This window comes from Chiloscyllium punctatum, chromosome 30 (assembly GCF_047496795.1).
Source record: "Chiloscyllium punctatum isolate Juve2018m chromosome 30, sChiPun1.3, whole genome shotgun sequence".
NCBI lineage: Eukaryota > Metazoa > Chordata > Chondrichthyes > Orectolobiformes > Hemiscylliidae > Chiloscyllium > Chiloscyllium punctatum.
The window spans coordinates 12,717,603-12,738,588 of record NC_092768.1 but is presented as its reverse complement, the minus strand read 5'-3'; the positions used below and the strand labels follow the sequence as shown (position 1 = coordinate 12,738,588).

The 20,986-nt window shown below is 44.3% G+C and overlaps 2 protein-coding genes across 2 annotated transcripts in view; one reads left to right on the top strand and one right to left on the bottom strand.

Annotated features, from left to right (window-relative positions):
• The window catches only part of LOC140455086 (uncharacterized), a 66,976-nt gene extending 64,547 nt beyond the window's left edge, over nt 1-2,429 (bottom strand). The window contains 4 exon segments of the mRNA XM_072549750.1: nt 929-1,185; nt 1,277-1,305; nt 1,308-1,368; nt 1,458-2,429. Coding sequence (XP_072405851.1) covers nt 929-1,185; nt 1,277-1,305; nt 1,308-1,368; nt 1,458-1,868 — 758 coding nt within the window. The 5' untranslated portion in view covers nt 1,869-2,429.
• Nucleotides 2,430-16,793: 14,364 nt separating this feature from the next.
• On the top strand, nt 16,794-19,147 carry LOC140455179 (heat shock 70 kDa protein 1B-like). Its single transcript, XM_072549885.1, has one exon. It carries the CDS (start codon nt 16,914-16,916, stop codon nt 18,840-18,842), a length of 1,929 nt encoding a protein of 642 aa, XP_072405986.1. The 5' UTR covers nt 16,794-16,913; the 3' UTR covers nt 18,843-19,147.
• The last annotated feature ends 1,839 nt before the right edge of the window (nt 19,148-20,986 follow it).

Below are 20,986 nucleotides of genomic sequence, written 5' to 3'. Positions count from 1 at the left end.
AAAACTTCTCAACTCCTGCAAAGGATTGAAGGAAACATGAATATATTTTACTGGGGGAAAGATCTGACTAAGAAAGGGGACAAACTGATGGATTCAAAGAAGATGTTTCCACTTTGAGTCACAGAGTCATATAGCACAGAAACAGACCCTTTGTTCCAACCAGTCCACACTGAAACTAAACTAATCCCACCTGCCTGCTACTGGCCCTTATCCCTCCAAACCTTTCTTATTCAGGAACCTAAACACATGTCTTTGACACATTGTCTTTGGACCCACATCCACTCCTTCCTCAGGAAGTTCATTCCACATCCTCTGTGTAAAATGTTTGCCTCTCATATCTTTTCGCAATCTATCTCCTCTCATCTTAAAAATGCAGCCCCCAGTCTTCAAATTTCACATCCTTGGGAAAAGACAACTGTCGTTAACTCTATCTATACCTTTCACTATTTTATAAACTTCAAACAAGCTGCCTCTCAATCTCCCACGGTCCTGTGGAAAATGTCCCAGCCGATCCAACCTTCCTTTATCACTCAAACCTTCCAAACCCAGCAACATCCAAGTTGCTCTCCTCTGAACCCTCTCCAGCTTCATAATATTCTTCCAAAAACTTGCTGACCCGAACCGGACACAGTATTCCAGAAGAGGCCTCACCAATATCCTTCCTAGGAATCTGAAAATATGAACCTGTGAATATCATCCAGTTACAGATAATAAAAAATGGGGAGTTCAGGAGAAAGGTATTTAGCAACAAAGTGCTGAGAATGTGCAATCCACTGTCACACAGTGTGATTGAAGAACATACACTGAACAAGAGAGTAGAGAATCCCCTGATGGAGAAAGGAGCAGAGGGAGATAGTAACAGGGGGAATGAAGGAGGATGGGTGTCTGCATCATGTTGGGACAGTTCACAGTCACACTTTCACTGAACTAAACTGAAATATAATCAATCACCTTCAGAAATATCACTCCATCCTTTTGTTCCAACTGTTTTTCTAATTTGAAGAGTTTCTGCTGAAGAGAATTTAAATGCTTTTGAATTACATAAAGTTTTTGCTCCATTGTTTTGAGAATGTTTTCCTCTTGTTCCCGGATATCTCGGAGTAAACTCTGCTCTTTCTCAGTCAGCATCTGGTGCATTTTAACAAACTCGGATTTGATGTCGGTCTGCACACGGCTGGATTCTTCCTATCAGGAGAAATATTAACACAATATGTTTCTGCAAAAAGACAACAAATGACCCAATCAAATGCAGAAGCTGAGCTCAGAGAGATTTTACCCGAATTTGGGAAATCTTCTGTTTCTCTATTGCATTTCTAGAGCAGCCCATTTCTTCCCTGTCAGAGAATCCAAGGAAGATTTCACCTGATCCTGGGATTGGGAGAGAAAGTCAGAAAATAAAAGTGTGAGACCATGAAAATGTGATGAAATAATCAGGGGTGAAATCTCTTTCCTTTTACCTTGTAGATTCCAACAGCGTCTTTAATCGGCAGGAAGTTGTGAGATTTGTGTTCCGGTGAAACTACACAAATCACACAGACCAATTTCTTGTCAGTTTCACAAAACAGCTTCAGTCCTTCCTGATGTTTCTCACAGTGATGTTTACTTTCCTTCTCTTCTGGATTCAGACTTAATTTTCGAGCTTTCTCGGTCAGATTCGCTAAGGCCCGGTTTCCTCTGAGGTTTCTGTCTGGAATCCCCTGTCTACATTCCGGGCAGGAGTTTCTCTTCTGCTTTTCCCAACTCTGGGTGATGCAGCAGTGGCAGAAGTTGTGTTCACACTCCAGTATAACCGGATCGGTGAAGAAATCCAAACATATGGGACAGATTACATCCTTGGTCAAACTGTGGATCTGCTGTCTAGAATCCATGTTCACACACAGCACTTCCTGATTCAAACCACTCCCAGTTCCAAATTTCCTGCATTGCTGAACACATTCAACTCAGTCACTCCCTCAGGGTGTTCACTGCAGAAAAAAACAGGGAATTCCAGTATCTTTCCCGCCCATTGTGAGATGCGGAGCCAACCTCCATAGCAGAACGGGGAATAAACAGCATTCGAGCAGCGATAGCGACAGAGAGAAGGTTAGTTAGGAGTGGGTAGTGGGTGGAGAGAGGATGGGAGGGGGTGGGGGTTTTGACCTGGGAGTGACTGGTAGCCTGCTGCTCTCCTTCATATCCTTCAGTCCCAAAGCAGCCGCAGGCATGGATGGCCAAGTTGTGTTTGACTTTGTGGAAAACACAAGCTAAAACATATTGCCCAGCACCTCCTCACCGCTCCCTTACAATCCACCAGGATCTTCTCAATCCTCGCTTTGGGTGCTGCACAGAACTGAAGAACCTCATCCCTGGTCCCATTCTGGGAAATCTCCCCTTGCACCAACCGTTTGGCCTTGACATCCTTCTGAAAGGGTGGGCCCAGAATTGGCTGCAGCTTGGGCGGGAGACCAGTAGGAATCCTGTTGGTGCCGTTTGCACCATTTTTCCGGGCTCACTGCTGGTTCCCGTTAAATTCCGCAGATAGTCCGGGGAATTCCCACCAGGGTCATTCAATCCCTATCAAAATGTATCCACAACAGCAATTCTCCCTCTGATTGTATCTCCCTCTCTCAGAGAGGGGGCAGGGAGAGGGCTTGAAGGGTCATGAGTTCTCCATCAGACCAAGTCTTCTTCACTTCAATGGGCATCACATTCTCACTTTGCTATCCAATTATATTCCGAGGATGAAAGAGGATCCACTGTTAGCAGCAAGGTTTTGTTGGTCAGTGTTCATCCATGATCTCCCCAATGTACCATCGAGCCAATATCAGAGCACAGAGACCAGGACTGCCCAGTCTCAATCCCTCCATTCAGCACAGTAGTTTTTCCCAGACATGGGCTCAGTTCCCACGAGGTTAGTGCTGTGGATCCTATTGACTCTCTCCTCCCACGGGAACTTTTCAGCAAACCAGGAGCCCATGATGGGATCTGGCTGTGCTCCAGCCCCAAAACTAATCCTCATCGGAGTCCCAGCACCTTGGAGCCAGGAAATGCATATCTCCCATTCACCTGGAGTGAGATTCAATCCAGTTCTCGGAGCTGGAAAGAGAATTCCACATCCCAGTCCACCCCCTTCTGAAGATTCTTGTCACCTGTCCATGAGTTTGTCAGAACATCAACTCACTTTGTGCATTGCTTCAGAAGCAGCTCACCATTCCTGAAACAACTGACCAGATATGACACAAGCTTTTCCTGATCTTGAGACAGACAGAGGAATAGAGTCTTTTAGATGCACAGCATCAGAATTGTACCAGCCTCCACACTTCCTTTGGTTTGAGATATTGAAGTTGAATAGAGAACCAGGTTTCTACTTGGTTCCATTCTGAGGAACTGTCTCCCAGTGACCGTGCTGGGGGTGACTGGCTCTCTGTGGCTGAGCTTTGTTCAACATCTTCCAGGCAGCTGCTGGATGTGTCTCAGGAACAGTCCTCTGGAAACATTCCTACAGCTTGGAGTGAGGCCGTTCCTCAGATCACCCAGACTGTGTGTGTGTCTTCCTTTAATGGGGCAGCTTAATGCAACCTGGCAATGTTCTCCGGTTTCATCTTGGGGGAAGGAGCTGTCAAAAGTGAAACGGAAACCAAGTGTAAGTCGAAAGGAAATAGTAAAGGAGGATGGAGGAGGGACCAGACTGACTGGGAATTGAAAGTGCAGTGAATAAATGGAGCTACACAACAGGAAAGTAAAGACATCATTCAATGCAATTCAGCTCATTCCCGGGCATCAGTCAGTCTCAATCATTTTGCTTTGATTTATTTAATGTCATGAACCTAAGTAGAGTGTAAACTTTTGTTTTGCTCACAGTACAGGCAGATACAAAGATCATGGGATGATTGAACAGAGTGAGGGATACAAAGTTACACGTGCAAAGAAGGAATGGGTTGGGTCTGAGAGGGATGCTGTTATCTGGGTCAGTACAGACCCAGTGGGCCAAAGGGCCTGTTTTTGCATGGTGCCTCATCAACTGGGAACTGATGTGTGACCTGGGAGGGCAGGAAGTCAAGGGGGGATCAATATATTTCAATTTGTGATGGCAGAGTTTCCTCTTGGGATAATCAGGTGGAAATGACTGTTACAAGATATGTGTTTAAGAATGATTTGCTCTGTTATGCTTGTTTTGAAAATAAATCTTGTAAGCTTGGAGTCTAACTGTCCGCACTGGGCCCAGCAGTAGAGCTAGCTTTGTTTTCTTTTTACGCAGCCAAAAGAAGTATGAGCAAGAGGGGTTAATAACACACAAACCCCAGGGCTTTGGAGGTTTTGCTTTTCAATTGAAGACAGTATTTTGGAGGAAGATACAGATCTGTCTTTCTCTCCCTCTCTCTCTCTCTCTCTCTCTGCAAAACCTTATGTTCTCTCACACTGCTTGGATTGTGTTTCTGAGTTCTGAATTTGTCTTTGTCAAGGTTTTTAATAGCATGCTGTTATGATGAACAGTCAATTAGTAATAGATAATATAAACATTATTTTGGTAAGTGTTTTGAACATGTTACAGTTAAGACAATTCTTTTATTTTGTTTCTATCGTAACTTTAATGTAAGAATAAAGTTGGTTTTGACCAATCAAATTGCATCCGGAAAGCAATGCCATACCTTTAAAATAAGCAAAGGTTAGGGTGTAGGATATCTGCTTGAGATGTTTTGAGGGGTTTGGACTCGTTCATAACAAATTGGAGTCACTTTTCGGGATTAAAATCTTGAATTCCAGATTGGGTTTAGAGTTATTGGACTCAGATACAGTGAGTGGTGTTCTCTTTTCGGGTGTTGCATTCGGTTGTTATAAATAGGGTATGCCAATTGTAAAAGTCAGCTGGTGAGGATGAGAATATCAAAACTATCCCTCCCAAAGAGATCAGTGTGAAATGGGAAAGGTCTTTGGTGATTCAGGTAAAGAAAACACAATCATGGTTTCTGATGAAAAGATTAATATTGAAAACATCATTCCCCATCACAGACATTGACTGCACTTCCAGACATTGCTGGACTTTTCACCTTGTTTTCCTGGAGGAACATTTCCCCAGTGAGAGAAATGGCTCTTAAAATTGCTGAAGAGGTTCTGGGATTTGAAGATGATTCTCAAATTTTCCAAGGAAGTTTAGAAGGAAAGATAAAGACCATACGTTTACAATTAGCAAATAAGTTAGATTTGGGTTTAACCAAGGACAAAAGTAAAGCTGAAATTGTAAAGGGGTTATTCAAACATTTAGGTGTGTCAGAGAAACAGACAAGTGCAGTAAAGGTAGAAAAACTGAAATTACAATTGAGGAAAATGGAGTTAGAAGATAAACAAAGAGAGAAAGAGGAAAGAGTGAAGGAAAGAGAGAGAGGAGAAAGCGAGAAAAAAAAAGAAATAGAGAGAGGAGAGAGGAAAAAGAGAGAGAGAGAAGGTTCTTAGCTGAGCAAAATGACAGAGAAGAACGGGAGAGACAAAAAGAGAGAGAATTTGAACTTGAGAAGTTGCGACTTAGTCAGCAAAGCCAAGTTAACAGGATGGAGATGAAAAGAAAAGGTAGTGATATATATAAATATGTCAAAACTCTGCCACATTTCAATGAGAAAGATGTTGAAGCTTTCTTTATTTCATTTGAAACATTGTCTAGGCAGATAGAGTAGTCCGAGGATTTATGGGTAATTCTAGTTCAGAATAAACTGGTAGGCAGAGCTAGTGAGGTATTTGCCGCATCGTCAGATGAGGTGTCATGGGATTATGAAGAGGTTCAACAGGCTATTTTAAGTGCTTATGAATTGGTACCAGTAGCATATAGACAGTTGTTCACAAACATAAAGAGGGAGCCAAGTCAGACTTACGCTGAGTTTGAAAGAATTGAACATAGAACATAGAACATTACAGGCCCTTCAGCCCTCAATGTTGCGCCGACCTGTCATACCAATTTGAAGCCCACCTAACCTACACTATTCCATGTACGTCCATACGCTTATCCAATGATGACTTAAATGTACTTAAAGTTGACGAATCTACTACCATTGCAGGCAAATCATTCCACATTCTTACTACTCTCTGAGAAAAGAAACTACCTCTGACATCTGTCCTATATCTATCACCCCTCAATTTAAAGCTATGTCTCCTCGTGCTCACTGTCACCATACTTGGAAAAAATGCTTTCCCTGTCCACCCTATCTAACCCTCTGATTATCTTATATGTCTCTATTAAGTCACCTCTCAGCCTTCTTCTCTCGAACGAAAACAGCCTCAAGTCCCTCAGCCTTTCTTCATAAGACCTTCCCTCCATACCAGGCAACATCCTAGTAAATCTCCTCTGCACCCTTTCCAAAGCTTCCACATCCTTCTTATAATGCAGTGACCAGAACTGTACACAATACTCCAAGTGCGGCCGCACCAAAGTTTTGTACAGCTGTAACATAACCTCATGGTTCTGGAACCCGATCCCTCTATTAATAAAAGCTAAAACGCTGTATGCCTTCTTAACAATCCTGTCAACCTGGGTGGCAACTGTCAAAAATCTGTGTACCTGGACACCGAGATCTCTCTGCTCATCTACACTACCAAGAATCTTACCATTAGCCCAGTACCTTGCATTCCGGTTACTCTGACCAAACTGAATCACCTCACACTTGTCCGCATTAAACTTCATTTGCCACCTCTCAGCCCGGCTCTGAGCTTATCTATGTCTCTCTGTAACCTACAACATCCTTTGTCACTATTCACAACTCCACCGACCTTAGTGTCGTCTGCAAATTTACTAACACACCCTTCTACACCCTCATCCAGGCCTTTTATAAAAATGCGGTACACCACTGGTAACTGGAGTCCAGGATGAACATTTCCATCAACCACCACCCTCTGTCTTCTTTCAGCAAGCCAATTACTGATCCAAACTGCTATATCTCCCACAATCCCATTCTTCCGCATTTTGTACAATAGCCTACGGTGGGGAACCTTATCGAATGCCTTGCTGAAATCCATATACACACATCAACCAGTTTACTCTCATCTACCTGTTTGGTCACCTTCTTAAAGAACTCAGTAAGGTTTGTGAGGCATGACCTACCCTTCACAAAACCGTGCTGACTATCCCTAATCAAATTATTATTTTCTAGATGATTATAAATCCTCTTATAACCTTTTCCAACACTTTACCAACAACTGAAGTAAGGCTTACTAGTCTAGAATTACTTGGGTTGTCTCTACTCCCCTTCTTGAACAGGGGAACCACATTTGCTATCTTCTGGCACTATGCCTGTAGACAGTGACAATTTAAAGATCAATGCCAAAGGCTCGACAATCTCCTCCCTGGCTTCCCAGAGGATCCTAGGATAAATCCCATCCAGCCCAGGGGACTTATCTATTTTTATACTCTGCAGGATTTCTAATACCTCTTCCATGTGGACCTCAATCCCACCTAGTCTAGTAGCCTGTATCTCAGTATTCTCCTCAACAACATTGTCGTTTTCTAGAGTGAATACTGTCGAAAAATATTCATTAAGTGCTTCCCCTATCTCCTCTGACTCCACACACAACTTCCCACTACTATCCTTGATCGGCCCTAATCTTACTCGCGTCATTCTTTTATTCCTTAAATACCTATAGAAAGCCTTAGGGTTTACCCTGATCTTATCCGCCAACAACTTCTCATGTCTCCTCCTGGCTCGTCTGAGTTCTCTCTTTTGGTCTTTCCTGGCTACTGTGTAACCCTTAAGCGCCCTAAGTGAGCCTTCACATCTCATCCTAACATGAGCCTTCTTCTTCCTCTTGACCAGAGATTCCACTTCCTTCGTAAACCATGGCTCCCGTGCTCTACAGCTTCCTCCCTGCCTGACAGGCACATACTTATCTAGGACACACAGGAGCTTTTCCTTGAATAAGCTCCACATTTCTAATGTGCCCATCCCATGTTTCCTAAATCTTACCTAATCGCATCGTAATTGCCTTTCCTCCAGCTGTAACTCTTGCCCAGTGGTATACACCTATCCCTTTCTATCACTAAAGTAAACATAACAGAATTGTGATTGCTATCACCAAAGTGCTCACCTACTTCCAAGTCTAACACCTGGCCGGGCTCATTACCCAGTACCAAACCTAATATGGCTTCGCCCCTTGTTGGCCTGTCTACATACTGTGTCAGGAAACCCTCCTGCACACACTGGACAAAAAACTGACACATCTATAGTACTCGTATTATAGTGTTCCCAGTCAATATTTGGAAAGTTGAAGCCCCCCATGACAACTACCCTGTATCTCTCACTCCTATCGAGAATCATCCTTGCTATCCTTTCCTCTACATCTCTGGAACTATTCAGAGGCCTATAGAAAACTCCCAACAAGGTGACCTCTCCTTTCCTGTTTCTAACCTCAGCCCATACTACCTCAGTTGACGAGTCCCCAGACATCCTTTCTGCAACTGTAATACTGTCCTTGACCAACAATGCTACACCACACCCGCCCCCACCCCCATTTTAGCATCTTCTCTGTTCTTACTGAAACATCTAAATCCTGGAACCTGCAACAACCATTCCTGTCCCTGCTCTATCCATGTCTCCAAAATGGCCACAACATCGAAGTCCCAGGTACCGACCCATGCTGCAAGTTCACCCACCTTATTCCAGATGCTCCTGGTGTTGAAGTAGACACGCTTCAAACCAACTTCTTGCTTGCCGGTGCCATCTTGCATCCCTGAAACTTGATTTCGGACCTCCCTACTCTCAACCTTTTCTATACTCAAACTAAATTTTGGTTCCCATCCCCCTGCTGGATTAGTTTAAACCAACTCCAATAGCCTTAGTGAACTTCCTCCCCAGGATATTGGTACTCCTCTGGTTCAGATGAAGACCATCCTTCTTGTAGAGGTCCCACCTACCCCAGAAAGAGCCCCAATTATCCAAGATTCCAAAACCCTCCCTCCTGCACCATCCCTGTAGCCACGTGTTCAACTCCTCTCTCTCCCTACTCCTTGCCTCACTAGCACATGGCACGGGCAACAAACCAGAGACAACAACTCTGTTCGTCCTAGCTCTAAGCTTCCATCCTAGCTCCCTGAATTTCTGCCTTAAATCCCCATCTCTCTTCCTAGCTATGTCATTGGTGCCTATGTGGGCCATGACTTGGGGCTGCTCCCTCTCCCCCTTAAAGATCCCAAAAACACGATCAGAGACATCACGAACCCTGGCAGCTGGGAGGCAACACACCAACCGTGAGTCTCTCTCGTCCCCACAGAACCTCCTATCTGTCTCCCAAATTATGAAGTCTCCAATGACTACTGCTCTTCTCCTCTTCCCCCTTCCCTTCTGAGCAGCAGGGATAGATTTTGTGCCAGAGACCTGTGCCCCACTGCTTTCCCCTGGTAAGTTCCCCCCCCCCCCAACAGTTTCCAAAACAGTATACTTATTGTTGAGGGGAATGGCCACAGGGGATCCCTGCACTGCCTGCCAGTTCCCTTTCTGTCCCCTGACTGTAACCCATCTGCCTTTTTCTTGTACCTTAGGAATGACTACCTCTCAATAACTCCCTCCGCCTCCCGAATGATCCAAAGTTCATCTAGCTCCAGCTCCCTAAAGCAGTTTTTGAGGAGCTGGAGTTGGGTGTACTTCCTGCAGAGGTAGTACATGGACACTAGTGATGACCCTTACCTCCCATATTCTGCAGGAGGAACATTCAACTGCCCTAACCTCCATTTCCACTATTCTAAATTCCCAAAGAGACTGTTGAAAAAAAAGGAATAAAAAATAAACTCATTACCTTACCAATCTGGTGCACAGAACCTTGTTTTTTGGTTAGAGGAGGAGGATGGGTGGGAGACACTACCCGAGTAGTGTTTCGGGTAACACAACCACACAAATATATGACTTCCCAGAAGTCCTTCACTCCTCCCTCGCATCTCTTGGCAAATGGAGGCCCGACTCCCGAGGTAAGTCCCTTTTAATGCGGGAAAACTCACCCTTCCCAGCAGCCCTCGCTTCACCAGTAAAATGAACATAGTTATTTTGATCAATGGGTACGTGCTTTGAAAATAGATAAGATCTTTGAGGCTCTAAAAGAGATTATTCTGCTGGAGGAGTTTAAAAACTCACTTCCAGAGCTGGTAAGAATTCACATGGAGAAACATAAAGTTCAGGAAGTGAGAAGGACAGCAGAATTTGCAGATGAAAACATGTTGGTGCATAAGTCAAGCTTCCGGCCAGAATTTCATCCTGTGAGGGATAAAAATTGGGAGAAGGGCAGATCCTACACAATGAAAGCAAGAGTGGAGAGCACTGGTAAGAATTTACCACAGGATAAAAAGAAGCCCAAGAGGGTGGAAAGGAGGTGAAAGGCCTCAGATGTTTCCACTGTGGTAAAGTGGCACATGTAAAGTTACAGTGCTGTTTGTTAAAGAAAGGCACTGTGGGAAAAGATGTGGTAAAAGAAGCTAAGCCAGTCGCATTAGTGAAGATAGTAAAGGAGACCCCAAGAGGAGCTGAGGACCTGCAGGAGAGTGCACAGTCTCAGCAGGGGTTGGTTATAGAGTTAGTACCTGATCGCTATGAAGAATTTGCTTCTGTGGGTAAAGTTTACTCAGAAAGAACAGAGGGAGAAGGGCAAGAAATTATAACTTTGAGAGATACAGGATTTAACCAGTTGCTGATAGTAAGGAATGAGCGAATATGCACTCTTTCTGATCTGTTATCCAAGAGTGTGGTAATTTGTGGGATAGATGGACAGAAATTTAACATCCCCCTATGTAAGATCAGGTTGGAGTGCCAACTCAAGACTGGGGAAGTTACAGTGCGAGTGATTGACCAAGTGTCAGTTCTAGGAATTCAGTTTGTTCTTGGGAATGATTTGGCAGGATCCAAGGGGCAGTGACACCCCTTGTGGTGGAGAAGCCCAAGGAAGACCAAGAAACTGAGGAGATAAAACAGAAATATCCTGGTATTTTCCCAGACTGTGTGGTAACCAGATCCCACGATCATAAAATGAAGTGAAAAGTAAAGAGAAAGATGAAGGAGTTGAGGTTCAGTTAGCAGACACCCTGTTTGACATAATGGTGCAGGAAAAACCTGAAAAGGCAGAGGGTCAGACAGATGTGTTTACTCCTGAAAAGCGAAGAGACTTGCAACACCAAGACAAGAAAATAAAAGACATGTATGTGGATGTGTACTCTGAAATGGAGGCAGAAATATTCTGGAGGGTTATTATCTGAAAGATAGAATCCTAAGACAGAAATGGAGACCACAGCAGGTTAGTGCAGAGAAGAAATGGGCCAAAGTGCACCAGATTGTGTTGCCGGTAGCAAACAGACAGGAAGTGTTACGGGCAGCTCATGGATGATCTGTAAGAGATCACCTAGGGGTACAAAAGACTCAGGCCAAGGTACAAAACATTTTTATTGGCCTGGAATGCACAAGGATGTGGTTAACTTTTGCCATGTGTGTCATACATGCTAAATGGTAGGTTAGCCACAGGTGGCAACAAAACCATCACCTTTACTGCCAATTCCTGCATTTGAAGAACATTCCATGTAAGTTATAATTGATTGTGTGGGTCCCCTCCTGAGAACAAAAAGTGGGAACCAGTACTTGTTAACCAGAATGGATGTGTCTACCAGATTTCCGGAGACAATTCCATTACGGAGTATTAAGGCAAAAAAAGGGTAGTAGAGGAATTAGTAGGTTTCTTCACACAGTTTGGGCTACCCAGAGGATCAGTTGGATTAAGGGTCACATTTTACTGCAAGGCTGTTTAAGAAGGTTATGGATAGCTTAGGCATACAGCACTTTAAATCCAGTGCATATCTTCCTGAATCCCAGGGAGCTTTAGAAAAGTGGCATCAGACCTTGAAGACCATGTTGACAGCATACTGTCAGGATTACCCGAATGATTAGGGTAAAGGTATCCCATTCCTATTGTTTGCCATTAGAGATGCCCAAATGAATCTACTCTGTTCACTCCCTTTAAGTTAGTATTTGGTCATGAAGTGCGAGGTCCTTTGAAATTAATTAAAGGAAAATTGACAGGACCAAAGTTGGAGATCTCCCACTTAGATTATGTATCGGAGGTGGGAGATTAAATGGAGTTGGTGAGTTAGCTAGACAAACACCTGAAGAGGGCACAGCGTAGAATGAAGCAGGTGGCAAACAAAAGTTCTGAGACTCGGATGTTTTCCTGAGGGGATAATGTGTTAGTACTGTTACCAATGATAGGAGATACTTTCAAAGCCAGGTTTAGTGGTGGTCCCTATCAAACTGAGAAAAAGTAGTCAGGTGAACTATTTAGTAAAGATTCCAGATAGAAAAGAAAGGTATCGGGTATGTCATGTGAACATCTTGAAATTAGGGAGAAAGAACTGGAGGAACAGGTATTAGTTACTGCCCCGTAGAGTGAGGAATCAAATCCAGATGATACGGATTTTGAGATGTCTCAAAATAGATTTTAAAATGAAGGAGTCCTTGAGGAGTGGGATAGATTAGTAAGCTATCTGTCTCAGGAGCATAGAATGCAGTTGAAAGATTTATTACTGCAGTATAAAGACACATGTAAAAATCAGATGAGAGGACTAATTGGATTATACATGAAGTAGATGTAGGGAATATTGCTCTGAAAAAACATCCCTATTGGTTTAATTCTTCCAAAGCTCTGACTTTGGAGGTGGAGGCCATGCTTGACAAGGACATCATTGAACCAAGCCAGATTGAGTGGAAATCGCCAATCGTCTTAGTTCCCAAACCGAGTGGGAATCAATGATTCTGCATAGATTATCGAAGGTCAACGCCATTACAAAATCAGACTCATATCCAAATACTAGATTGGAGGACTGTATCTAGAAAGTCAGACAAGCTAGTTACATCACAAATTTGGACTTAACGCGTGGTCACTGGCAGGTACCTTTATCAGAGACAGCAAAAGAAATTTCTGCATTTGTAACCCCACATGGGCTACAACAGTTTGAAGTGATGCCCCTTGGAATAAAGAATGCACCTGCCACATTGCAAAGGCTCGTGAACAGAGTTGTGGCTGGGTTAACAAATTGTGCAGTATATTTGCATGAAGTAGTGAACTTTAGTAAGTCCTGGAAAGAACATGTGGTACAGTTAGCAGAGCTCTTTGAACAAGTATGAGAAGCAAAACTGGTGATAAACTTAAATAAAACTGAATTTGCGAAAGCAGAGGTGATGTTCTTGGAACATAAGATCAGTCATGGAAGGTTGACCCCACGGAACACAAAGATAAAGGCCATTGAGGAATTCCCATGACCAACCTTGAAGAAAGACATGCTTCGATTCTAAGGACTCAGCGGATTCTATTGGAAATTTGTCCCAAACTTCAGCAGTTTAGTGGCACTGTTAACCAATTTGCTGAAGAACACAAAGTTTCAGTGGACAGAACAATACCAGGAGGCATTCGACCATTTGAAAGCCATATTAACCACCAAACTAATTTTAGCTGCACCAAACTTTTTAAAACCTTTTAAAGTCACCTTTGACGCTAATGACATAGGGGTTGGAGCTGTATTCCTCCAGGAAGATGAGGATGGGATTGAACTGCCAGTTGGTTACTTTTCAAAGAAGCTCAACATCTGCCACAGGAAATACTCCATAATTGAAAAGGAACTATCGAGTTTGGTACTGGCCTTACAACATTTTAATGTGTATGTCATGAACACTGTGTCAGAGACAGTTGTGTACACGGCTCATAATCCACTTATATTCTTGGAATGCTTTAAAGACAAGAATTTGAGACTATTTCATTGGAGTCTGATGTTGCAGACTTTTAATTTAAAAAATCATACATGTTGCAGGTCGTAATAATGTAATCACAGACGCTTATTATGGATTTAACTAAACTGAGAGTTTAGTTGAGACTTGTATGTATTTAATATTTTATAAATGCAAGTATATGGGAAGACGTTAAGGTGAACTTGTATTAAAGTTATCTGTATGTTAGGGTAATGTGTTTAAAAAGTAGAGAAAAAAATGAAGCCATATTTTCAGTATGATGGCTCATTTTTCTTAAAGGGGGGAGGTGTTATGAAGGTGTGGTTGTACTGTACCTTGAAGAGAGTTAAAAGCTAGCAAAAACTACCTGACAGCACCATGTGTTCTGAAATAAAATATAATGTAACATTTGGTTGAACAACTCGATTAGCTGGTTGCCTGGAAACAAAAAAAATCAAATTTGGCCAGTTTAAATTATACCCCAAAATATCCACCTCTAATCAAGTTTGAATTAAGTATATTGATAATCTTAAAAGCCAATGACACAATCCGATGCTTTGGGGGCTTTAAGAGCAGGGAAAACTAAACAGTTGAAAGGAGAACTGCCAAGCTACCAGCATGTAAAGACTGCCTGAAAAATAGCTCTCTTAAAGGTACCTTTATCAATCAGTAACCTGTGAAGCAGAATCACCAAGAAGAAGACAGGAATACAGAGGAGAACTGAAAGCAGAATGGTTTTGAGATAAGTAGTTTTGTTTTGTAAATCTTAATTGGGAATTTTATTGGACTAATATTGTGGAAGGGAAAGCTAAAAGATAGGTTAGAGGAAGGAGTTGTAAATAGTTTAGTTAATTATTCTCTGTTATACTGTAAGAAATAAAGTTGTTACTTTTACTTTAAGGAGTTCTTGGCCTACCAAATTTTCACAGATTGCTGCATGGGATAAATCTTTTCTGTGTTACTCGGTTGAAATAAGCAGGAGAGTTTATCCTATGTCATAATAGTACCTAAGTACAACCCTGATTGACAGAATTGAAAAAAAATGAAGAAAAAGAAGTTACATTACAGCTATACACAGTATAACCATAGGTCAGGAAAACAGGAAGCAAATTAAAAAGACAAACATCACAAACTCTCTCCAAAGGCTCTCCATGTGTGGTCTGTTCTCGGGAGCTGCATTGGGCCGCTGCCCCCCACACCCCCAGGCCACTGGTGTCCTTCCTTCGGGCATGCTGGTCACTGGCTTCCCCACTTTGGGCATTTGGGTCGCTGGCTTACCATGTCTGTGTAGGTTTCCCCCGGGTGCTGTGTCTTCCTCCCACAGTCCAAACATGTGCAGGTTAGGTGGAGATCAGATATTCCAGATCAAGGGGAAATGAACTGGAAATGACAATGATTCTGAATGCATGAAGGAGTGTCTAGGAGATCCTGAGTAGTTCCCCGCTCCCTGGCCAATAGCTATCCGACAACAACGCTAAATAATTATTCAGTCATTCTCACATTGCTGTTTACGGGAGCTTGCTGTGTGAGAATTGGCTGCTATGTTTCCTATAGAGAATCGCAGTTAATTAATTGAAAATATTCCTCGACAAGTTGTTTCTTTTTCTGAAAAGAAAGAACAGTTTCGCCTGCACCTCGAATTTTACATTCAGATAATACATTCCATTTTGTTCCAAGTGACTAGAGACTTAAAATGCAAACATCAGGTTCTCAGGAGTGTGTTGAATGGGCTAGATAGGATGAAAGTCCAGTTCAGTACTTGTGCTTCAAGACCTGTCAATGACAGCCTTCACAGGGATGTGCTGCATCTTGGACATTCTTTTGCTCACATCTGTTTGTTGTGTCATTTGTGTAAGATCAACATTGTGCCATCAACAACACATTAATAATAGGCTCAGTATTTACCTGTGAGGCAATTTCAGAGAGATCATAAACCCTCATCCCAAGATAAGCCTCTGACCACATTATCCACACTATTATGAACTATTATAATCTCTCATACTGACCTAAACTGCTGTCAAATTGCTCTCTCCAGCCTTCACTATTCCAAAATAAATCCTCAGTGCCCTCTGAAATGACCCACATTCAGACCAGGAGCAAATACAGGGCTGGCAATGATTATAGACCTTGCAGCTGATGCCCACGTCTTATCAGAGGGACAATTAAACAGATTTAACCCTCACCCACCAGTTCCCACCCCCCCCCCCCCCCCCGCCCCAACCTGATCCAATAATATTATAGGAAGATTTTTTTACAGGAAGATGACAATCACAGATCAACTTTTTCAAGCAGCCCAAGTGTGTGTTTCTTTTCCCCTTTCTCCCAGGTTTTCCCTGCTGCACTGTCCATGAGATTTACTCCAATTCCTGGACATTCCCTGACAGTTGGTAAAGCCCCTCCTGACAGCACATACCCGCTCCCCTTCCCCAGGGACCCAGCCCCGGGCTCCCTGCAGCTCCCCCTCCATCCACACCCCCTCCCTCCACACCCCCCTCCCCCTCCATCCACACCCCCTCCCCCCTCCATCCACACCCCCTCCCCCCTCCATCCACACACCCCCTCCCCCTCCATCCACACACACCCCTCCCCCTCCATCCACACCCCCTCCCCCCTCCATCCACACCCCCTCCCCCCTCCATCCACACCCCCTCCATCCACACCCCCTCCCCCCTCCATCCACACCCCCTCCCCCCTCCATCCACACCCCCTCCCCCCTCCATCCACACACACCCCTCCCCCTCCATCCACACCCCCCTCTCCCCCTCCATCCACACCCCCCTCTCCCCCTCCATCCACACCCCCCTCCCCCTCCATCCTTTCCCGCTGCCGCCGGGCGGGGGCGGGGGCGGGGGCGGGGGGAGAGATCCCGCTGGAAATTTCCGCCTCTTTCCAGAACCTTCTCCCCCGGGCTCGCTCCTTCCAGAACACTCTCGGGCTCTCGGCGTCTCGCGGAACCGTCCGCGCTCTCATTGGCCGCCGCCTCAGAACCTTCCACAACATTCCGCCGTGACATCACCGCCGCGCTCCACCATTGGTCAGGGATATCGTCTATCACTCGTCCGCCCCGCCCACACGCTCGATATAAAGGCCTGCAGCTCAGTGAAACCCTCATAATCGCAATCGTCTGCTTTGATTGGACGTCGCGTGGTTACTACGATAGGAGGGAGCACGCCACAGCAGAGGGGAAAGACTCAGACTCTCATTAGCATGCCTGCAGCTCAAGGAACAGCTATTGGTATTGACCTGGGCACCACCTACTCTTGTGTTGGGGTCTTCCAGCATGGCAAGGTGGAGATCATCGCCAATGACCAGGGCAACCGCACTACCCCCAGCTACGTGGCCTTCAATGACACTGAGAGGCTCATCGGAGATGCTGCCAAGAACCAGGTGGCTCTGAACCCCGAGAATACCATCTTCGATGCCAAGAGGCTCATCGGGAGGAGGTTCGACGACCAGGTTGTCCAGTCTGACATGAAGCACTGGCCCTTCCAGGTGGTGAATGATGGAGGGAAGCCCAAGGTCAAAGTTGAATACAAGGGGGAGAATAAAGCCTTTTACCCTGAGGAAATCTCTTCCATGGTGCTGACCAAGATGAAGGAGACAGCTGAGGCCTACTTGGGACACCCTGTCACCAATGCTGTTATCACGGTGCCTGCTTACTTCAATGACTCTCAGCGCCAGGCAACCAAAGATGCTGGTGTGATCGCTGGCCTCCATGTCCTCCGTGTCATCAATGAGCCAACAGCAGCTGCCATTGCCTACGGCCTGGAGAAGAAGGGCAGAGGAGAACACCATGTTCTCATCTTTGACCTGGGAGGTGGCACCTTCGATGTGTCTATTCTCTCCATTGACGATGGTATCTTTGAAGTGAAATCAACGGCTGGTGACACCCACTTGGGAGGAGAGGACTTTGATAACCGCATGGTCAATCACTTCATTGAAGAGTTCAAGCGGAAATACAAGAAGGACATCAGTCAGAACAAGAGGGCAATCAGGAGGCTGAGGACAGCTTGTGAAAGAGCCAAGAGAACCCTATCTTCCAGCACACAAGCCAGTATTGAGATTGACTCCCTATTTGAAGGTATCGACTTCTACACCTCCATCACCAGGGCTCGGTTTGAGGAGCTGAATGCTGACCTGTTCAGAGGGACTCTGGAACCAGTGGAGAAAGCTCTGAGAGATGCCAGGTTGGATAAGTCACAGATCCATGACATTGTCTTGGTTGGGGGCTCCACCCGCATCCCCAAGATCCAGAAACTGCTGCAAGATTTCTTCAGTGGCAAGGAGCTGAACAAGAGCATCAATCCTGATGAGGCTGTGGCCTATGGGGCAGCTGTTCAAGCAGCTATTCTGATGGGGGACAAGTCAGAGAATGTTCAGGACCTACTTCTCCTGGATGTCGCTGCCCTGTCTCTGGGTCTCGAGACAGCAGGAGGTGTCATGACTGCACTCATCAAGCGCAACACCACCATTCCCACCAAGCAGACCCAGATCTTCAGCACCTACTCTGATCACCAGCCTGGTGTCCTTATTCAGGTGTATGAAGGGGAGCGAGCCATGACCAAGGACAACAATCTCCTGGGTAAATTTGAATTGAGTGGCATTGCTCCTGCCCCTCGTGGTGTGCCACAGATTGAGGTCACCTTTGATATCGATGCCAATGGCATCTTGAATGTCTCTGCCATTGATAAGAGCACTGGCAAATCGAACAAGATCACCATCAGCAATGACAAGGGCAGGCTGAGTAAGGAGGAGATTGAGAGGATGGTGCAGGATGCAGAAAATTACAAGAATGAGGATGAAGCCCAGCGGGAAAGGATCGGAGCCAAGAACAGTCTGGAGTCCTACGCCTTCAACATGAAGAGCACAGTGGAGGATGAGAATGTGAAAACTAAGATCAGTGAGGATGATAGGAAGAAAGTTATTGAGCAGTGTAACCAGGCCATATCCTGGCTGGAGAACAATCAGATGGCAGACAAGGAGGAGTTTGAGCACAAGCAGAGAGAACTGGAAAACCTCTGCTGTCCAATTGTTTCCAATCTGTACCAAGGAGGAGCAGGAGCAGCAAGGGGATCTTGCAGAACCCAAGCTGGAAATGCCACTTCCACAGGACCAACAGTGGAGGAGGTGGATTAAAAGACAAAGGAACTTTGCTTCAGTGACTTGTGTTAAATGTTGCTTGGATGGTTGCACTGCTTATGTTCCTTATGGATAATGCAGTGGAGTTATTCAATATTTACCTCATGAGACTTTGGTTTCAGTTGGAAGGAAGGAAATTTTTTTTCATGTATGATGCAGGTTCCTTCAGCACTTATTTGATTGTATTTTGATCTATGTTGTGATTTTTATTGAAACTGTTGTTGGAAGATATGAGATGGTGTTTTTTTTTTAAGTGAACTTCAAAACTTGAATGCCTCCAATAAACATGCTTTTAAAATTCATTTTTGTGCTCCTTTTCTGTTGAATTAGAATCCAGCTGCACTGATTAATAACACAACAGTTCCCAAGAAATTGTATTCAGGGGTGAAGTGGCAAGCTGTTTCCTGGCAATACTACAAAAAAGCTTTAAATTATCACTTGTCATTTTATTTTTCCCTAGACGGTTGAAAATGTAATACTTTTGCTTGCTGCCATTAGTCCTTGTTATATTGACAAGGTATGTATGGAACTGCAGTTAGATAACTTGCCTCTGACATCGACCTATTCAGCATGGAAACAGACCCAGCAGTCAAATTCATCCGTGCTGACCAGCTATCCCATTTGACCCATATCCCTCTCCTCCCTTCCAATTCATTTATCCATCAAGATGCTTTTCAAATGCTGTCATTGTACCAGCTTCTCTTGCAGCTCATTCCATATACTCAGCACACACTGCATGTTTAAAAAAAATCACTCTTCAGGTTTGTTTTAAATCTTTCCTCTCTGGCTTTAAAATTTATACCCTCTAGTTTTAGACACCCCTACTCTGGGGAAAGATCTTGACTATTCAGCTTATCCATGCCCCTCATGATTTTTATAAACTCAGCTGCCAATGCTCTGGTGGAAACAGCCCCAGGGTATTCAGCCCCTCCTGATAGCTCAAACTCTCCAACCCTGGCAACATTCTTGTCAATAATTTCTGAACCCTTTTGGGTTTCACAACATCCTTCCGCTTTGGAGGGAGACCAGAATTGCACAATATTCCAAAAGTGGCGTAACCAAGTCCGGTACAGCCGCAACATGACCGCCCAACAAACTTACTCAATGTACTGAGCAATAATGGCAAGCATACGAAATGCCTTCTTTGCTATCCTATCAACCTATGACTCCACTTTAAAGGAACTATGAATCTGCACTCCAAGGTCTCTTTGTTCACCAATGCTGCCCAGGATCTTGTCAAGAAGTGTATAACTCCTGCCCTGATTTACCTTTCTAAAAGGCCACAGCTCACATTTATCTAAAGTAAACTCCATCTACCACTCTTCTACCCGTTGGCCTATCTGATCAAAATCCTGTTTTACTTACAACCTTTGCTGTCCATTACACCATCAATTTTGGTGTCATCTCCAAACTTAATAACCATACCTCTGGCATTCATGTTTTTATTATTTCATGGAATGAGGGTGTGATTAGCTAGGTGGCATTAATTCCCCATCCCTAATTGCCCAGAGGGCAGTTAAGAGTCAATCACATGGCTGCGGGTGTGGAGCCATGTGTTGGCTAGACCAGGTAAGGATGGCAGCTTCCTTCCCTGAAGGACATTGGTGATCCAGGTGGGTTTTCCAACAATTGACAATGGATTCATGGTCATCGTCAGACTCTTAATTCCAGATTTTTATTGAATTCACATTCCACTGTCTGCCATGGTGGGGTTTGAAGCCAGGTCCAGCAATTTAACACTCCAGCGGTAATACCACTACGCTACCACCTCCCCATGATCACATCCAAGTCATTTATATATATGACAATAATCAGTGGATTGGCACATTGCTGGTCACAGGCCTCCAGTCTGAGAAGCAACCCTCCACCACCATTCTCTGTCTTCAACTTTTAAACTAGTTTTGTATCCAAATAGCTAGTTCTTCCTGTATTCCAGAGATCTATCCTTACTAACCAGTCTACCATGCGGAACCTTGCCCAACCCCTTACTGAAGTCCATACAGGTCACAACAACAGCTCTGCTCTCATCAATCCTCTTTGTTATTTCCTCAAAAAACTCAACAAGTTAGTCTGACACAATTTCTCATGCATAAACACATGTTGACTATCCCTAATCAGTTTTTGCTTTTCCAAATATATGT

What these genes read in the sequence shown, in the direction of transcription:
- LOC140455179 (XM_072549885.1), top strand. Translation starts at nt 16,914, where the DNA reads ATGCCTGCAGCTCAAGGAACAGCTATTGGTATTGACCTGGGCACCACC.